Source organism: Nyctereutes procyonoides, unplaced genomic scaffold (genome assembly GCF_905146905.1).
Source record: "Nyctereutes procyonoides isolate TBG_1078 unplaced genomic scaffold, NYPRO_anot_genome, whole genome shotgun sequence".
NCBI classification, from domain to species: domain Eukaryota; kingdom Metazoa; phylum Chordata; class Mammalia; order Carnivora; family Canidae; genus Nyctereutes; species Nyctereutes procyonoides.
The window spans coordinates 42,513,267-42,534,231 of NW_026575131.1; the positions used below are offsets into that span (position 1 = coordinate 42,513,267).

General features: G+C 41.9%; 1 protein-coding gene across 1 annotated transcript; it reads right to left on the minus strand.

Annotated features, from left to right (window-relative positions):
• Nucleotides 1-4,792: 4,792 nt before the first annotated feature.
• CCR3 (C-C motif chemokine receptor 3) lies at nt 4,793-19,961 on the minus strand. Its single transcript, XM_055344579.1, has 2 exons — nt 19,890-19,961; nt 4,793-5,932 (listed from the first exon to the last, which is right to left on the minus strand). Exon 2 carries the CDS (start codon nt 5,920-5,922, stop codon nt 4,843-4,845), a length of 1,080 nt encoding a protein of 359 aa, XP_055200554.1. The 5' UTR covers nt 5,923-5,932; nt 19,890-19,961; the 3' UTR covers nt 4,793-4,842.
• Between the last annotated feature and the right edge of the window lie 1,004 nt (nt 19,962-20,965).

Sequence of the window (20,965 nt, forward strand, 5' to 3'; positions counted from 1 at the left end):
CACCTCCCACCTTGCACGCGGGTGTATTCTCGGCTTACTGAACCACCACAGGGCTCTCTGCGCCTCTCGCATGGGCGGAGGCCGCCTAGTGTTCACATTTCCCACTGCAACTGTCACCAAAGCTGCTGTTAGCAAGCAAAGCCTGAGCTTCAGTTTACTGGGGTCGGTGTGCCAGGACCTCAAACTAAACCAGGAAAAATTTTGTCCTACCTGAAAACTGAGAGGCTCTCCTCGGTTCCAAAAGTCTAGATTGCAAGAGGCAGCCGTTCTTCTGACGACCTGGGGCAGTGGCCAGTGGACTAGCTCTCCCTTAGCCGGCCAGATCCCATGCGCCGGGCCTCTTTAATCAGGATGATTCATATCAAGCCGCCGGGCGGTGCCATTGGCATCATTCTTGCAGGCTTGAGGTAAGCCACAAGCGCCCACCTGCCTCTCTCCTCTCCAGGGGAGGGGGGCGCTAGCCACCTTCTACAAAGAACCCCTTTTCAACTATCTCCCTATTTTCATCAATGCAATCTCTTTGTTCCCAGTAAAGTTGAGGGGGTCTAAAGAGTCACAAAACCTGTTTTTACAGGTCCTGTGTCAGGTCTGCTTATATCTACTTTGGAATACCCATCTATGGAGTTCTGCTGCCTCAATAAAGCTTCCAGTGTACTGTCTCAGTACATACTGTTAGGGTTTTGCATTAGAGACCAGTATTTGGCTGCTACACCACCCAACCCTGTTTTGTATATTTTGCACTGCTTCCAGGGTCAAGGTAGGACCAGCCTGGGCATTGAAGCAGCTTGTCTACAGACCTCACATCCCAAGTTCTCCCTTGCCATAGCTATGCATACCAGGGCCCTGGGTCCTGTATGGGGGCATGGTTGGTCAGGGGTCAGGAAACTTATTCTGTAACGGATAAGGAGGTAAATTATTTTAGGATCTGTGGGCGGTATGGTCTCTGCCACAATTATTCAACTCTGTTGTGGTAGCGCAAAAGCAACCACAGACAATTTATAAACATTAGAGCGTGGCTGTGTGCCAGTGAGACTTTATTTACAGAGAGGGCCTTGGGCCATTTTGGCTCCTGGAGGAACAATTCACAGACCCCTGGGAGAGATCAGTGGATGGAGAAAGACAACCCTAACTATACTGGGGACTTATCTGGGCAGAAATGGAAGAGAATCCCAGTGAAGTTATTGAAAACCCACAGCTATGAAGGACAGGAAGCTACTTTGTTAAGAACCAGACTTGAGAATTTTAGCTCTGGAATTTGAAGGAAATCTCAGAAACTCAAGCTGGAAAAGGATCATCTTTTTTTTTAAAGTAGCAGCATGTGATGGGCACCTGGGTGGCTCAGTAGATGAGCATCTGCCTTTGGCTCAGGGTCTGATCCTGGGGTCCTGGGATCAAGTCCTGCATCAGGCTCCCTGCAGGGAACCTGCTTCTCCTTCTGCCTATATCTCTGCCTCTCTCTCTCTGTGTCTCTCATGAATGAATAAATAAAATCTTAAAAAAAAAAAAAAAACTAGCAGAGTGTGATGCTCACCATGAAGGAGGAGCAGCAGCAGGGCTTGTTCAAGACCACCTGCCACTGTCAAGGTCGGTCATTCCCGGCTTGTCACAGCGGGCTCTCTCTGCAGTGCATTTTTGTATGTTCCCACAAATTGACCCACTTGCCTGGAAACCACTCTCACATCCACTCTTTGCTTCATGGAAAAGTTGTTCACAAACCTGTTCAAGTAGGCAGCAAATTGTATTATCCCTCAAGCCTTCACGGAGTGTGCCTGGCTGGCTTCCGACGCCCAGTATCTACATCATCGTTTTGCCTGGGAGCTTTCCCCAAAGCTGGAAGGGTCTCTCTGCCAGAGCCAGTTAGGAATTAACATACCCCAGGAGCCACTATCAGCCAATGACTCACAGGAGTGGAATGTAAACACCTCAACCTCCTTCCCCCTCCAGTGGGATAGCTGAGTGGGAGTTACCCTGTTGCCAGGCATTTTCTAGTGGTTTTGAGCTCCAGGCACCCCCAGTGGAAGGTACTTCATAATGAACCCTTTGATGACATCTTCCCAGTCCCGTCTTACCTCCCCCTTTCCTACTGGAGTTCTCTGCACTTTCCAAATAAATTCTTTGCTCTCCAATCCTTGCTCAGGAAGTGCTCTTGGGAGAAGCCAACCTAAGCAGAATGTGACTTTTTCTGGGTACTTTTCTTCAATTCTCCCTTTTACTTCCACCTGCAGGAGAAAGCACCTATTGTGTTTCATTATAGTTATTGGATTTGGATGAATCTCTTCCACCGAACTGTGAGTGAGTTTTCTAGAAGTGGGTCTTACTCATCTTTGCATCACTGGTATTTTCCCTAGTCTGTCACAGTGTTCAAGCTGTGTGTTTGCTGGCTTCCAGAAGCTAGATAGATAGATAGATAGATAGATAGATAGATAGATAGATAGAAGAGAGGCAGAAATGCAAGGTGGTGGGGGTCAGTGCTGTGCAGCTGAGCACATGTTGCTGCTTCTAGCCACTGTGGCTATTTCAGTTAAAATCGAATAAAAATTAAAAATTCAGTTTCTCAGTCCCAATAGCCACATTTCCAGAGCTGCATGTGGCTAGCGGTGATCCTATTGGACAACACTGGTATAGAACATTTCTATCACTATAGTTAGTTCTACTGGACATGAAATCTAGACTTTTGGAACCGAGGAAAGCCTCTCAGTCTTCAGATAGGACAAAATTTTTCCTGATTTAGTTTGAGGATCTCACATAACCTGGATATCACACGTTTTGGTTATGTGCCATTCTGTGTGGGTCACAATACTCCTAAAGCTTTTAGGGATCTGGGTTTATGACCAAGTACCTGTATCCTACACTTGTACTTACCTAAGGACAGACATTACTTCACAAGACAAGAGAAAACCAATGATGTATAGTTAAGTCTTCAGATAATTGCTTTATTTACATTCTGACTGAACCACAAAAAAGACAAAAGGTGCTTCAGAGTTTCCAATGCCCTTATGGCTGGTAGAATGGATACCACATCTAAAGAGCAGCTTAGCTTTTTTTTTTTTTTTTAATATATGATTCTAAAGTTTTGTTTGTATTTTTCATTGGTAACACATTCCCTTGGTTCAAAAGCCAAAAGGCACAGGGCATTCAGAGAAAAGTTATACTTCTCCTATTCTCTACCCATAACCCTCCCTAAAGAAAACCAAAGACTACTACTTTTTTTCCTGTCCTTTAAGGGATGGGCAATGCACTCAAGCACAGCAAATAAATCTGTTTGTATCTCTTTTTTATTTCATTTTTTAACATAGGATACATTCTACTTTGTCTTTGCTCTTTTCCCCCAGTCAATCCTATATTGCTCCCAGTGCTTTGACTCTCCCTTCACCATTGTCTCTTGGCCAAATTCTTCTCTGAGTTCTTCTGGCCCCTCTCTTATTAGTCATTGATCTCTCCTTGCCTCACACATACACTTCTAACCAACTTCCTACATAGTTCTGGGGTCTCTACTCCACCCTGTATTACCAGATTTCTCTTCCTAATGCTCCATGGTGATTATCCTTCTCCTCTACTCTTCTCCTTCAGTAGCTTTCTTTGCCTTCCCAGCAAAACCCAAGATGCTTTGCCTGAAATCTATGGCCCATCCCAACCTGCTCACCATCCCCCACACCGTCCATTCATGTTTGTGCCCTCCCCCCTCACCTTTGTATTGGACATTCCATTGACTTCAGGTACCTCACCCAATCGCCGACCCCCCCCTTTCCAAATCCTGCCCTTTTTTCAAAGACCTGTTCAAAAGCCACTTCCTCCATGAAGTCTTCCTCCTTCATATTCCAGACACCATAGAAATGGTGTCTCCCTTCCTGGCCCAGGCAGAGCAATGAGTATGTTCCCCTTTGTTCTGAAGTTACTTGTTTCTGTCTCACACCCACTACCAGAAGGAAAGGTTGTGTTTATCTTGCACACTTTTTGCGTTCTTTACTTAACCTAAAGCAATGTTGGTGCATTGTATCACCTAATACAGAGTTGTTGGATGAACAGTGAGCCTGGTGTTTAAGAGGACAGTGTCTGCACCTTTCAGGGCTCTTAGAAGTTTCCACGAGCAAGGCCTGTATTTTCTATACTGAAAATATCAAATTGCTCTCCTTTTATTAAGTCGCTCATAGGAAATCTGATCATTTGGTGTAAACAGGAAATCCATTCACTAATAATAATACTTGAGGGGCACCTGGCTGGCTCAGTTGGTGAAGCATGTGACTCTTGATCTCAGGAGTTGTGAGTTCAAGCCCCACGTTGGGTGCAGAGAGTACTTAAAAATAAAATCTTAAAAAAAAAAAAGAGAGAGAGAGAGAGAGAGAATACTCGGAACAAAGTGCCATTATGCTGGTTGAGAGCACATATACATAGTGAAAAAAAAAAGAAGAAAAAAAAGAAAAAAGCCTTTTCATCAAGCAAGGAGAGAGCTAGGCATGTTAAAAGTATTATGATTGACATATTGTATTTTGTGAAATTTGTTTCATTTATGCAATAGCTGGCTAAAATTAAGGTTTAAATTTAAAATGATTTACCTGTTTGTAACTACCTAACATTTAATGGCATTACTATGTATGTAACTCTTTGGAGAACCAAGCAAAGCTCTGCTTTTTGAGGTTAGCAGTTAAGTGAACTGACTAGCTAGTGACCCCTGGTAATGTCTGGGCCAACGCACATATACGATTGTGTATATATTTTAATGTCTTTAAGGGTTACAGTATTGAGCTGGAAGTTTAAAGGGTTGGCCTTGAGGTCAACATGATTAACTTGAAATGTTTGCTTCGGGTTCTGCGCATCTGCTTTAGGTGATTTTCCACATCTCTCTTAAAATACAAATGAGAATTCCTGCTCTCCTGTTGATGGGGATACAGAGCTGCTTCTCTCTAATTTCTCGCTGGGAAGGAACGGGATGTATTTGCCCAGGTAGGTGGCCACATTCCTGCGGAAGAAGTGGCAGAGGTGCTTCCGGAATCTTTCCCCGACAAAGGCGTAGATAATGGGGTTGATACAGCAGTGCGTATAGGCAATCACCTCCGTGATCTGCATGGCCACATCCAGCTGTTTGCTCTGCTCACAAGTGGTCTCAAAAAAGATCGTTTGAAAAGCAGAAAGTAGGAGGACCAGGTTGTAGGGTGTCCAGAAAATGAAAAAGACTACCATGATGACAAAAATGAGCCGGATGGCCTTGTACTTTTTCTTACTGGGGCATCTCAGCAGCGTTTTAATAATTCCAGAGTAGCAGACAACCATGATGAGCAGAGGCAGAGCAAGACCCAGGATATTCATTCTCAGAGCATGGAAACGCTTCCAGTTGTCTTCTTGGTCTTTTGGGTAGAGAGGTGTGCAGACAAACTGTTCAGACTCCTTTTGGGACTCGTGGAAGATAAATTCAGGGAGGGCTGCTAGCCCTGCCAGGCCCCAGGTGAGAACACTCGTGATGACACCAAAAGTGACAGTCCGGGCTCGAAGGGCAAACACGGCATGGACGATGGCCAGGTACCGATCTATGGTTAGCAGGATGATGAAAAAGATCTCACCGTATAAGCCCAAGTAATAAAGCCCAGAGATGAGCTTACACATGGAATGACCAAAAACCCAATCATTCCATCCAGTATAATGAATCCAGAATACCAGAGTGAATAGAAAGAGCAAGTCAGAAATGGCCAAATTGAGCAGGAAGATGTTAGTCATAATCCAGAGTCTCTTGTATTTTGTGAGGATCACCACCACCACCACATTGCCCAGCAGACCAATCACGAACACCAGGGAATACAGTGGAGGCAAGAACTGGGCTCCCAGGTGCTTAATGTTGACTTTTTCACACGGCAGTGAATTCTCATAGTCAAACACTGTGGTCTGGATAGACTCATCCATTGTCTTAATCTCGGCTATAGTGGCCTCCATTATTTTGTCCCTGTGTTAGAAAAATGACAACAAAAACAACCACACAATTAGGCATAATCACCCTTGATGGGCCACACCCATTGATTTATCCATTTACCCACAAAACCACATGTGATTAAACAGCCTAGACATTTAAAGTTTCTTCAGCATGTTTTTCAAAGTTGTGTCAGAGATGCTGGAAGGCAGGGAAGTGTCAGGGATGAAAGATGTGAAGTTTTGAAAGTCAGCGCAATTCACCATGGGAAAAGAAACAGAAATGTGGCGGATGTTGGTAAAGAATGGGGATGTTGATTTCTGCAAGCATTTAAAGGAGGAAATACAAAGCAGGGAAAAGCAGGCTGGGGAATGAGAACAATAATTTTATGCTAATTATTATTGCTGTATCTTTTCAGGAATTTTGAATTTTAGGTTTTATAGTTTTTATATGACTTTCAAAATCATCTTCCCTATATAAAAACCAAATACTACTATTAATAATAATAGTGGTTGTTATTATTACAAATAACTTCCCCTCTCTGGGGTCCCTTAACAAAGTACTGTTCATTATAGCTGATGGGGAAATTGAACCTTAGAGAAATTTAGTAATTTATCCCAAGTCCTCTAACAAAAGTTCAGGCTAGGTCTTCAGTATCTATGAATAATTCTCTTCTTACTATATTCTAATGCTGTGATTTTTAAGTTTAACTTTTTAAGACTGCACCATTATAATTAATATTAACTTGTGTGGCAATTACATTCTAAACAACAGTAACCTAGGCTGCTGTCCTTTACCTGCTCCTGATAATGCTGAGATAAGCCACCCCTGTGCCAACAGCAAACCCCTCAGAGCTCCTCCTTCATAAAGGGACTGAGTGGGAGGGAGAGGCCAATGGAGTTTCTCAGCAGACTTGATATCCTCTAGACTAGGATCCCTAGGGCCCGTGTCTGCACTTCTTAAGATTACAGACTTCACTGGAGAAGATGGAAAAACAGACAAGGAAGGAGTTCCAAGGAGGACAGTCGATCCCTGCACTGTTTCCTTGGAAGAAGTCCTCCTGACTTTCTTCTTTCTCTGAGGAAGGGACAAGTGTGAGGACATGAGTATATATCAATGGGCATTTCTCAAAGTAATTAGTAATTAGGGCCAATGACAAGACTACTGGGACCCCAATGGTCAGCACCTGTCAGGGTACTGTGTAGTCAAAATGAGAATAGACATGGGCAGCAGCCTTTCCCAGCCATTCTTCTCACCAGCTGTAGGACTTGGGCAAGAATTGAACTTTGAGCCTCATTTACTCATGATACCACTTGAGGTATCATGATACCATGATGAGGATCATGATACCACTTGAAGCTATGTGCAGGATCAAATAAGATTTAAAAAAAACTATAAAATTGGTAGAAAGTGGAACTGAAACAAAAGCAGTAAGAGGGTGCCTGGGTGGCTCAGACAGTTGAGCATCTGCCTTCAGCCTAGGACATGATCTTGGGGTCCTGGATTTGAGCCCCACATCGAGCTCCCTGCTCAGTGGGGAGTCTGTACCTCTCCCTCTGTCTGTTTGTGCTTTCTCTAGAGCATACACATACACACGCACGCTCTCTCAAGTAAAAAAGAAAATCTTAAAAAAAAGAAAGAAAGAAAAGCAGTAAGAAACCATTTCATATAAAATTATGAAGGAACTTGGGTCTCTTGGATAGAACTTGATCTGTTTCCATGGCTCTGTCCTACTATATCTCATTGATCAGTAACACATCCAGGCTTTTGAGGTGGAAGATGGGAGTGAAAACAACTGATTTGTATGATCTTATCATCATTTTTATTCTTAATCCCATAATCTACAGCTGCTGAGAAAAAAATACCCATTCATTATTTTTTCTGTTGCACAGTCACAATCACAGAGAACATCCCTCAAACTTTAATGGCTAACACAGAACAAAACAAAAAAAGACCCCAAAACAGAGCTGCTTGCTCTAGAGAAGCAAAACTATAAAAGCCTCCATTTAACTATTGCTATTATCTTTCCTTTTCTCTGAGATTGATCTAAAAATAAGTCAAATTAAAAAAATTGACTAAGATTTTGTTCAACTTGATGATCATGTCTTTAATTCATGTGTTACTTTCAACATGACCATGATAAAATTATAGGATCTTTTTGAGAGGCTGTAGACTGCAATGCATAGGGAAATATGCTGGTTCTTTGGGGGTGAGAAGCCAAGTCCTTGACTCCCAGTTACATGGGTCAGAGATTTGAAAACTGAAATTGTTTTCAGTCCAAATCAAAATAAATATTTAAGTCTGAAGTAGTCAAGAAGTTTGAATTAGACTTTTAAAAGTGTCTTTTTTGCATTTAAAAAATACGGTACAGTAATAGTAAACAGCACTGATAATAAAGGCAAAAACATAAAAGTAAGAACCACCCCAAATTCCCCCATGCAGTTTACCACTATTAACATTTCTCTACACAGATATGCATACACGGATACAAGTTTTATCAAAAAATGAGTTTATACTACTTTGCTGGTTCACTAAAATTGCTCATAGTACTACTCAGCCGTGCAATGCAAATGCAATTTCTTTAGTCTCCAAAACAATTTGGATCTTACCAACTTTCCACTGGGTAGCAGGAAAAAGGATTCACAAATTTTAGTCCGAAGTGGTTTAAACTTAGCCTGACCCATTCATTTGAAGGAGGACTTCAGTTTTGCTTATCCGCTTTACGGTGCCAGCTCATTAATTTTGGTTTCTTGTCTTCTCTCATTGGTCCTTTCTAAGATGGCAGTGGAGATATGAGGGAGGGGCCAGCATGGGCAGAGGGCAAAGAAGATGCATTGGTCTCCTGCAGGCCCTGTTTTGGTGACTGGTGTCTGCTGAGGAAGGATGATAACTCGATCTTAACCCTGAACTTTTTGCTAGCATCTGCTGCTTTGTAGCTAATGGCCTCACAGTCCACTCATTCTCAGTTGTCCCTGGGCATAGAGACCCCTCTAGCACTCACTGGAATGGAGGACCCTCTCTGATCCTGCCACGTCATCAGGCTCCTGGCCCATGCTAGGCACCTCCTCCTGAACTGGCAGGCACCTAGGCAGACATACTGCTTCTTGACTCTATGTCCATGCCAGTTACAAACTAAGGAACACTCAGGGGTACAAACTAAATTATTTTCCTGCCTGACCACCAGCTTAACTGTGATGGACACCCACGAGGGTAAGGAAGTGACTTGCAGAGAGACATCCTCTTGGAGGGCCCCCCTCAATTTATCAAACAGCCCTTCATATCCTCCAACTCTGGTCAAAGCTTGGATGGGGAAGATAGGAACCCAGAGTTGTGACTACTTCCATCTGTGACCTTTGACCCTTTTCTCACAATTCCTGGAGTCAGAGGAGAGAACCCTCCTCCCCTGCCCCTTCCCTCTGCCCTCCAATCTTGCCTTGGCCAGGCTCAATACTGTGTGTGCAACCTCAATTTTTACTGTGTAATATGCAATGGATTCTTCTCCATGGGAACAAGCAGAGCTCTACATTCATCAACTTAAAATTTCAATGAATGTCACAAGGCTGAATTGAGCATAAACATCTAGAATTAGAGATGCTTCTTTAAAAAAAAAGTTTTTGTTTAATTAATTAATTAATTTATTTATTTATTTATTTATTTAGGACAGAGAATGAACAGGGAAGAAGGGCAGAGGGAGAGAGAGAAGACTCCTTGCTGAGCAGGGAACCTGACGCAGGACTCAATCCCAGGCCCCCAAGATGATGTTCTGAGCTGAAGGCAGATATTTAGCTGACCGAGCCACCCAGGCTTCCCTAGAGAGGGTTCTTTAGAAAATACATCGAGGTTTGAAATGCCATTTCAATCATTAAAAAAAAAAAAAAAAGTAAATGATGCCACCCCATACTGGTGAGGTTGCAGTGGCCCTGCCTGGAGCAATTATGCATCCCTGGTGCAACATGACTTGGTTCAATATGTTTAGGAAATTTTGTACATAACAAGAACCAATAAGATACACATGACTTTGGTCCACTGGTTCTACTCTGAGGAATTTACCCTAGGGGAAGAAGTCCACCACCAAACCAAAACAGGATGTTCACTGTGACCTCATTTTCATGATAGGAAAAAACAAAAAAAGATGGAAGCAGTTTAAATGACACTTTGACAAGTGAAGGGGACTTTGGATTAATTGTAGTCCACTTACTACAATAGGTTATTATGTAGTCACTAAAACAGTTTTGGAGGGGGTGCCTGGGTGGCTCAGTCCCCTAAGCTTAAGCATTGGACTCTTGATTTTAGTTCAGGTCATGATTTTAGGATCATGAGATTGAGCCTGGTGTCGGGCTCTGTGCTGGGCATGGAACCTGCTTAAGCATCTCTTTCTCCCTCTCCCTCTACCCTTCTCTCTCCCTCTCCTAAAGAAAAAAAAAGGGGGGGAATGGGCAAATAATAAAAATAGTTGTAGAAAGGAAATGGATGACTATTTTTAGAGTTGAAAGATGTGGAATTTTTCTATATTCCCTTGTGCATTAAACTGTAATGAAAAGCAAGTGCCTTCCAGCAGGCTCTGCTGGAGATTTAGCAACCACATTTTCTAAAGGTAACTGGGTTGAAAACGTGGACAAATTACAAGACGAAGGGTTTAGTCATCAGAATCTGAAACCACAAACTGAGATCTAAGAAACTTGAAGTGGAAGTCACCCTAGGTAGAGTATTTAAATTTTGCTTTAAAGATCTTAATGTTTGTCTCTCTTCGGTCTTGGGTGGAGTTAACATACACCATAGAACTGGGGGAGGGACAGTTCCTTTTAGAAATTTCTCTTTAGGTCTTGAGACATGAACTGGTCAGCCTCCATGGAAGACAGAGATGCCCTTCAGATGACCTGGCACACACATGCATGTGGACATGTGGGCCGTGTGGACTGGGATCCCCGAATTCTTTCAGATTATCTGGTGTGTAATACTGTCACACTCATATTTTCTTTCCTCCTTCATACTCTGCGATCCTTAGTGCTTTTGGCAAATACTGAGTAACCACGGGGCCCTGCTCTTCTCTCCCTGGGCCCCAGACTCTGGGTTTAGATGTCCCTGAGGAAAGCTCAGAAGGGCACTTCCGTGGGTTTACAGTAATTCCCACCTCCCTGCCTTTGAAGTAGAGACCATTTCCCTGCACCCTCAAACACTTCCCAGATGCAAGCCAGAGCTTCTAATAAGTGTCAACTCAGAGAGGCTTGTTAAACTCCAAAGACATCCCAAATGAAACCAGTGAGCTGTGACTCCAACTCCTTAGTCTTGAGCACCAGCCCACACGATGCCTCTGAATGGAAGAAATACTCATTTTTTCAGCATGGATCAAATAATGAATGACATGGTCAAATCTTTAATGCATGTTTTCCTCCTTATTGTCAACAACCACACCTGGGAAGGAACAAAATACCAGAGAGAAAATGGTCTCTGAGTTCAGGAAGTTTACATTCTTTACACATAGCCAATGTGAGATAAGAGTCCATGACAAGTGAGCCTTCATTAGGCCAACCACTTTACATGGTTACTCCATCTTACACTTTACAAGGTAGATTTTTATATCCCCATTTTACCAACAAGCAAACAGAGACTCGGCAAGGCTCACTCACTTGCCTGAGGCTATTCTGTGCACAGCAGAGCTGAGACTTGATCCTGTGTGTCCTTTTGTCCTAAAGCCCATGTTGTCATTACCTTGGGGTTCCACTGAGTGAGGACCTCCACACCCCAAGATTGCATGAATGTTTATATATATTTTGGTACCCTGTGGTTCAGTATTTCATACATATAAATCTCTAATCCATTTTTAATTGAGTTTGATATATGGCATGAAGTGCATTTCCACCAGTCTCAAAACATCACCTTTGTTATAAATTCTTTAGTATTCCTTTTTTTTTTTTTAAAGATTTTATTTATTTACTCATGATAGACATAGAGAGAGAGAGTGAGAGACACAGACAGAGGGAGAAGCAGGCTCCATGTCGGGAGCAAAACAAGGCTGACATTATAACCTCCTTGTTCATATTCCTCATTTGTTTTTCTAATCCTGTTGCTTTGGTTGGAATTTCCACAGTGATGTTAAGTAACGATGGTTCCTGATTTTAATGGGACATGATCCTCCCCAGCCTTTCAAAGGCCCCAAAGCACAGACCAATTAACAGGCCCTTCATTGTCCTCCAGTCTGTGCTTTGGTAGATTTTTTCATTATTCTTAGCATATGGCACAAAAAAATTGAGTTCAGGAAAAAAAAAGAGCTCAAAACAATTCCATAACTTAAGATCACACAGAGAGCAAATGGCAAAGTTGGGACTTGAGCCCACGTGTTCCCGGCTTAAAGAAACCTGGGCTCTGTACAGCCACATCTGCCCATCAGCATCCACCGAATGAGTGGAGACCTTTGGTGTGATAATGAACACCTTTCTCAGTTGCAGCATCATTTCCTCGCTGTGGACATCTACTGTAAATGGAAGTCATGACCCCACCCCCCAACACACACACTCCAGTAGCATCAATGCTACAACCTGTGGTCTGTCTATGGCAGCCAAAGCCAGAGATACTCTGAGCTAATTGTCTGCAATATTTCTCGGACTTGTCTGAATGCTTTTAGAAGTAAATGTCAACAAGGTCTTGTCAGATGCATGAAGAAAGATACTACGGATTTAAGATCTGTTTTATAACAGAACTTCACTGAAGTGGAAATCTGTTATGCTACTGATGGAGAGTGCTGATCCTTGACAGTAGGGGGAGTTTGGTTAAAACCAGGCCTGTCTGATAGAAAACCACATGCTGAATGATATCCCAGTTTAGTAAAGTCACTAATCTGGACTGTGTGTGTGTGTGTGTGTGTGTGTTTAAGTGCTTTGTCTCTTTGAGGGTATCAGCCTCTCAGGTGAACTTGATAAATCATCCAAAGAATATAGAGAAGAGAACATGTATGAAGTCACTGCCTGCCACCCTGACTCTACCTGCCCATCTAGAAGAGCCCTGCCTACAGATAACTCCAGTGATCATTCCTGCAGGACCACCTGGTATTATGATCAGGTCCTGTGCCCAAGACTTTAGATACTTTTGACTTCATTGATATCTGGTGCCAAGGGAGTCCATAGCTATAAGATTTTCTTTCTTATGTATCCTTCCTCATGTATACTCCTTGGTGTAGGATAATGATTCATTACTGTGCTGAAGAAATGACTGTGCGACCTAGAGCAAGTAGCTTAACTGCACTATGCCTCAGGATTTTTACGTGCAACATGCTGATGAGAAGAGTTACTGCCTCATGGGGCTCTTCAGCCATTCATTCAGCAATTACTTATTAGCACCTATGATGGGCAAGGCACTGGTCCAGGAACACAGGCAACATCAGGGAACTGAACAGATCAAACTTCCTGACTCCATGGACCTTATTTTCTAGTTGGGGGACACAGGGAATAAATAGCTAAAAACGACAGGGTCTCAGATGGTCATGAGTGCTCTGGAGAGAGATAAAATAGGAGATGGGGAAAAGGAACCGGGTGAGATTGGAGGTGGACACTTTTAAATTGGAGGGGAGGTCAATAAGGAGCCTACTGAGGTGACATTTGAGAAAAGACTTGGAGGAAGTAACTGGATGAGTTAGACAGGTAGTGGGAGGATGAGGGCTCCAGGCAGAGAAATGACAAGTACAAGTGTCCTGAGATGACAGAGTGCCTGGATATGGTCTTAGAAAAGTAAGAAGCCCAGTGTGATCAGAGGAGGAGTGAGGGATGAATATCCGGAGAAATGGCCAAGACTTAGAGGTTCCAAAAGTCTTGACCTGCACTACTGGAAGGAAGAAGTTGCCATCAGCGGGATAAAGAAGGTGGGGATATCAGTCCAAGATGCCTGTGTGCCATCTAAGTGGAGATGTCTAGTAGGCAGTTGGATATACGGCTCCAGGGGAGGTCTTGTTGAAGATCTAAAATTGATAGTTGTCATCATATAGATGGTGTTTAAAGTCCTGACACTGGGTAAAAGCACCGGAGAAGTGAGTACAGATAGTAAAGGGTGGTGTTCTCAGGTATATCAAAAATCAGAGGTCATAGGAACAAGGAGGACTAGCAAGAGAAACTTAGAAGGAGTGGACAGTGAGGTAGGAGAAAAAAAACAGGAAAGCTGGTGTCCCAGAAGCCAAGTGAGGAAGGTGTCAAGGAGGAAGGAGTGGTGTGAGGATAACATGAACCAACACATGCAAGAGCATCTAGAACACAGAGCCAGGCAAGTGTATGTTAGTTCTTCTCCCATCCCCCAACCATTGACCTTCTTTACTTTTAAGTTCTCAGGGCTTTCCAAAATTTCTTAGATCTTGTCCAAGGTAGCATAGTATGACTTCAGAGGAGCAAGTATCTCTTCCACCTAAACAGAAATGCTTATCTTTTCACAAATATCCAGTCAGTAGTTCGTTACCCAAAGTTCTAGAAAACCTACAATGATTAGTATCCAATAATTTGTTTTAACCAGACATTTCAGACTTCATTAAAATCTTTAGCTATTCTAAATGAAGTGTTTGAATTTCTACAAACAAGTTTGGATCTCAACCAAATTAAATAACCTAGTGGGAACCATGGATTATATTAATCCATTTACTCACTGACATGTCCAGTGGAGAGATATCCGAGGTCAGATTATCGTTCACAAAGATGACAGGTAGGTGACAGGTAGAGATAGATGATGATAGATAGCTATATAGATAGGTAGGTAGATGAATTCCCAGAACATTGAGGACAACCAGGAATCAAGGAGAGTTCTACTGGGCACTTAATTCTGACCACTTTAGGATGCTAAGAAATTATCATTTCTCCTAATCTGCATATAATACTTCCATTACCTTAATCTAAATTTACATGAGAGAAGTTGATTTTTACAAGAGTAACATTTTTATTTCAAATTACATGCTATTTACAATTGAGGAGGTAATACACACTATCATATGGTTCAAAACATAATATTATGAGAAGATACACAATAAGAAGTCTCATCCTGCTCCATCTCTGTACACCTCTTCCCCATCAAGAACTGTAGAGGATCTAGGGTACCCTACCTGTAAGCTAGCAAGTAAGACTGACACTTTTTTACGGCTACCAACAGAAGGCACATGACAATTAGATAATGGACAAAGGACTTATAACGGCACAGCAGGCATATGACTGAATGTTCCCACTGGTTCTCCATGCTGCCAAGTTGCTTGGAGGACATGTGGAGTGGCCCGGGTGGCTGCTGCACACACAGTAGGCTTGCCTCACAGCTGAGGAATCAGAGTGTAGGAACCCCCAATCTTTTACACTGGCTGACAACAAACCTGCCCACTCTTCACCTGGCAGGGACACATTTCCATATGCAACTGTAAGCGAATATAAATATATTTACTAACCTTACCCTATTGGTCGCATAAAAGCAGAATACTACATGCGTCATCACGCACCTTGCTTTTTCCATTTCACCACATAAGTTTTTCTTATTCTTTGTTACTGCTGAGAATCCATTGTGAGGATATACCAGTTTATTTAGCCAGTCCCCTTATAAACAGATACTCTTTGCTGTTTCAAATAATGCTGCAATTGATTATCTTACACAGGAAGTTTAAAAAAAAAAATTCCAGAGGCACGTGAGTGGTGCCATGGGTTAAGGATCTCACTCTTGATTTCAGCTCAGGTCATGATCCCAGTGTTGTGCGATTGAGCCTGGCATTGGGCTCCACACTCAGCTCAGAGTCTTCTTGAAATGCTCTCTCCCTCTCCCTTTGCCCCTCCCACTTGTGCATTCTCTCTCTCTTCAAAATAAACAAATACATAAATCTTTAAAAGTAAATAAATAAAAATTAAAAACCCCATCACTTGCTAACTTTATGGTCAACTAGAATTACAGGTTAGCATGTGATGGGATTTTCAGGTGGTCTGAGACTACATCCAGAGCACCCTGCGAGGTCCCAGGCATGTGAACATTGCCAACTGAAATGTAGGGGAGAGGAAACCCTACCCAAGAAAGATGAGTTGATAGAGCCAGATGTATCCACTCACCCAGGACAAAAGACACTTTGGAATAGGAAAGAGAGCAAGATACTAGTTTGTAGATGAGAATCAGAATGTGATTCACAGAGGTGCCCTCCAGAGCCCGCAGGAGGTCATTCCAAGAGGCAAATTCAAACACTACATAAGAAAGAGCTTGAGTGGGATTACCCAAAATGAAATGGGTACCTCCTGAGGCGCCAAGCAAACTGTGCCTGGAGGTATCCAAGCAGAGCCTGGGTGACTGCCTGGCAGGAACTTTGCAGAAGGAGATTTCCACAATGAGAAGTTTGATTCCAGTGACGGTTCTCAATCCTGGCTGCAGATGGGAACTGAGGGGGAGTTTTTGAAATCCCAATGCCAGGCTATGCCCCATCCCCCAACAGTTAAATCAGAATTTCTGGAGGTGGGATCCAGAACACAGTGATTCTAAAAGCTCCCCTTTCATTATCCAACCAACTACCTATCTTACTAGCTACTCAAATTGCTTCCCGCCTATACAATTAAGCCAGGCCTCCTTTCCTTTTCCCTTTTTCATTTTGTTTTATTTTACAGAGAACCTGCGGTAGTCAGAAAAAATAATTATCTGCTGCAGCACTATCCAAGAGAATTTTTCAGCAGCAATAGAAATATTCTGTATCTGTGTTGCTCTATAAGGCACCACTAGCCACGTGGCTATTATGCACTTGAAATGTGGCTAGTGCTGTTGAGAAACTGAACTTTTCATTTTATTGAAATTCAGTGAATTTAAATTTAAGTACCCATATGTGGCGGGTAACCATCATACTAGACAGTGCCGAACTAGTGACTAATGTCCATTTAATGCCTGACAATTTATAGCTGCTTAATAAACACTTCTGAAATGGACAGGAGGATGAACCAGCATAATTTTCACTCTGCTTTTCACTGTGCAGGCTACATATTTGAAATATTATGTTCTGCCCCAGGTGCCCTATTTTAAGAGGGTTAGTAACCATCTGGAGTACAGGACAGGCTAGAATGATAACGGTCCAGAAATACCAGCCATAGTTAACAAGAACTTAGAATGTTTTGTATGAAAAATATAAGTCTTCTAATGCTCAGATTAATTTTAGTTTCTCCTTTTTCTTTATTTTTTATTTTTTTTGGCCAGTGTTGTTTGTATCTGTACCAAAGTTTTCTAATATTTTTAATTAAAGGTTTGAATTAGGCAGTGTTTTAGGTCCCTTTGAGATAGAAGAATCCCTTTGATATAGATTGATGTGATAGCTTTTCCTACAGGAGAGGAAGTAGAGTCCCCAGAGCAGAGAAATCTGATAACATTGGAGGAGACTGCATTCAGTCCCACAGGGGGAAAGACTTGCCAGGAATTACCAGGTTGTGGGAACAGAATAGGCTTTCTGGTGAGCCAGGAAGTTCCCTCCCTGGAAACCCACAAGAACCTCTCAAGGATGCAATCATGAATAAATGCAATCTTCTTGCTAGCTGCAGACACATACCAGCACTGTATTCTGGGGCAGCACATGGACTTCCCTGATGATTATTGTCATTAGTTACTAGAGCAAAGGCTACACCCCATTTTTGGAATATGGTCAGTTCATTAAGTGACTTGGTTTTATTCACCTGCCAGGTGATTTTGGTTATTTTTTTACCAATTTCCTTGTAAAAGACTAAATCTACTCCTTATATTTCAACATTAGGTTGAATTAAATGTGGTTGAATTTCAACATTAGGTTGAATTAAATGTGGTTGAATTTTAATTGTATACAGGCTGGTGGTATGTTATTTAGTTGAAGGAGATGATTATGAAGAATATGTTTTCATAGGGAAAGCATGACTATGTAGTCAAAATAACGTGGTTGGGGGGTGTTCAGCATGACCTGAGGGCTCAGCTTCCTGGCCACTGCTATTTCCACCTACACCTGTGCCATGGACAAAGCACTGCTGCCTCTGCCTCTTTTCTAGGTTCCACGTTTGTTAAAATTGATTACACAATTTTATATCATTTTTTGTATTCTGATATTTTAAATTTTATATCCTGTACTTTGCTCCATGTAGTTAATAATTGTTTGAAAATATAACGTGTAGGGGATGGTCAGTTAAGCACCCAACTCTTGACTCTTGGTTTCAGCTCAGGTCATGATCTCAGGGTTGTGAGGTCAAGCCCCACGTTAGGCTCCACGTTCATTGTGGAGTCTACTTGAGATTCTCTCTCCCTCTCCCTCTGCCCCTCCCACTTATGCTCTCTTTCTCTCTCTCTAAAATAAATAAATTTGGGGGGGCTCCTAGGGGACTCAGTCAGTTAAGCATCTCCCTTCGGCCCAGGTCATGATCTCAGGATACTGGGATGGAGCCTCTGCTTGGCTGGGAGCCAGCTTCTCCCTCTCCCCTGCTTGTACTCTCTCTCTCTCACTCTCATTCTCTCTCAAGTAAATGAAAAAATAATAATAAAATAAAACAAATAAATAAATATTTTTTTAAAAAATATATAATTTGTAAAGACCCCCAACTATTGTATAGATATTCATGGTTATTTAATCACTGTCTTATTGTGTGACCACGTTGTTCCAGATTTACACTTTTATAAATGATGCTGCAATGAACATCTTTGTATTTTTTAATTACTTCCTTAAAGTAGATTTCCCAAAGCACAATTTCTACCTGTGATCATATTTCTAAGTTTCTTGATGCATTTTCCCCAAATTGCTTCCTGAAAGTGTGTAGCAGTGTATATATTCTTGGCACTCATAGATGATGGTGCCAGTCTCAACAAGCATACATCAACACTAAGAAGACAGAAAAGAAAAAAAAATTGTCCAATTATATGGGCAAAAGAGATGTCATTATTGTGTAACTAATATGTATTTAATTACTGAGAATCGTTTTTAACTGGAATTAGTAGTCATTCATTTTTCCTTTTCTGTGCTTGTGCCCTTTACCCATTTCATTCCACTGGGTACATCAGCTTTTTTCTTATTGAGTCATACAATTCTCCCCCCAGGAGAAATAACTCAGCCTGCATGGTTCAATGTCATCATCACCATCTTCTAAAAAGAGTGACAAGTACCCCTATCTCTTCCATATACCAAACATATCATAGTCCCAACACCCTCCCTGGAGACATTTGTCAACAGTTAACTTCCATCCCCATCAATCCAAGTTTTTCAGAAGATTAGGAGGCATTTCTATCTTTATCCTCTAGTACAGGTCCAGGAAAAATAGTCAACCTTGTAAATCCAGACACAAAGACCAAATCAGTTGATTAACTGATTCATCTCATTGCCTTAGAGTGAATTTTCAATGAACCTTATCTATATCTATATACATATATATGTATATACACACACTATATATATGTATATACTATGTATGTATCACATAAATATGTTTTACATACATACCATAAATATGAAATTACAAATTATATACAAATGTAATATATAAACAAATGTTTATATACATATACACATATATGTAAATTCTATTTTCACTGTTTCTTACAAGTCAATATCCATAAACACAAAACTACTAAGTGTAATCCTTTTGGAGTGGTCACGTTCTCAGCAGTTGAGAATTTATGAAAGCACAGGGAAACACACTGTGGGCACGGACATGGGCATGTTGACTAAAGAGGTAAAAGGGACCAAGTTTGGATGACTAGGAGAAGCAAGCATATCATGGTAATAGATGGGAGAAGGAAAAGGAAAATGGGAGAAAGCAAGAAGAAAATAGACATATGTCACAACAAATTCTCCCACTTTGGCCTCATACTACCTGCTAAATTGCAGAGAGTCCCTTCTCCTCTGCCTCCTCAATCCAAGAGCACTCCTGGGAGGTACTGCTTCCACCTGCCTAGACCCCTTTTCCATCTCTCTGTTCCTAGAAACCCAACGATATACCTGGAAATAACTTCTAAACAAACATCTATTGCATTTAATAAGTTCTTGCCTAGGTGAGAACAGAAAGAAGATAAGCAGTACCTGTTGCTTTAGCAAAGTCCGTTATGCATCCAGTGACAGCTAAGGTCTCACCACTCATGAAATGGAGAAACCATCTGATCAGAGACATCAGTAAGGTAGGAAAAAATACAGCTTCCTCTTTTAAACAGACTAGCTGCTCAGGTTTTGCAAGTTTTCAGAAGATATCAAGTTTGGTACAGTTCTTCTTTTCTATGATTGACATGACATACTAAAGCACGCAGTTGAGTAATCTTCGAAATGAACACTGCTGATGTTCAACAGCTATTTCAGGGGTTCTGCATTCTCTTGGCATTGCTCTTTTGTTTTGTTTTGTTTTGGCAAGGGGGAGAAAGTTCTCAAATAAGCATAGCCTTGAGCTGGGGGAGGCAGAGTAAAAAGTAAAATCGAGTGACGGATGGTAACTACATCTGACAGATGGTAGTGAGCATTACACAATGTATGGAATTGTTGAATCGCTATGTTAGGCACCTGAAACTAATGTAGCATTATATGCCAGTTGTTCTTCAATACTAAAAGGATTTTTTAAAATATTTTGTTTATTTATTTATTTTACAGAGAGAGAGAGAAAGAGAGAGCACAAGTAGGCAGACCTGCAGGCAAAGGGAGAGGGAGAGGTAGGTTCCCCGCTGAGCAAGGAGCCCAATGTGGGGCTCGATCCCGGGTCCCTGGGATTGAAGGCAGAAGCTTAACCGACTGTGCCACCCAGGAGCCCCTAAAAGAATTTTTCAAATGAAATCAGAATTCTCCTATGAAATGTGGACTGTGGGATAACCTAATTGTTCTATACAACTCAACAGGAGACTTGGATAAGTCAAGATGGAAGCACAGGGTTAGATGTCCCAAGAAGACCTGAGAATGACTTACAGCTGTGGCCCCCACTGTGGCATAACCTTGTGTTCACCATTAGGTCTTGTTGGACCTCAGTCTTCTCATCTGTAAATCCATAGAGTAGACATGAAATCAACTAAAATTTTGGGGAAAACTCTGTCAAATACAGAGGGCTAAGCAAACATAAGCAATGAGTAGAATACCACCAAGACATGTGCTTGCTCTATTGCTGACATGTCCAGGGGACC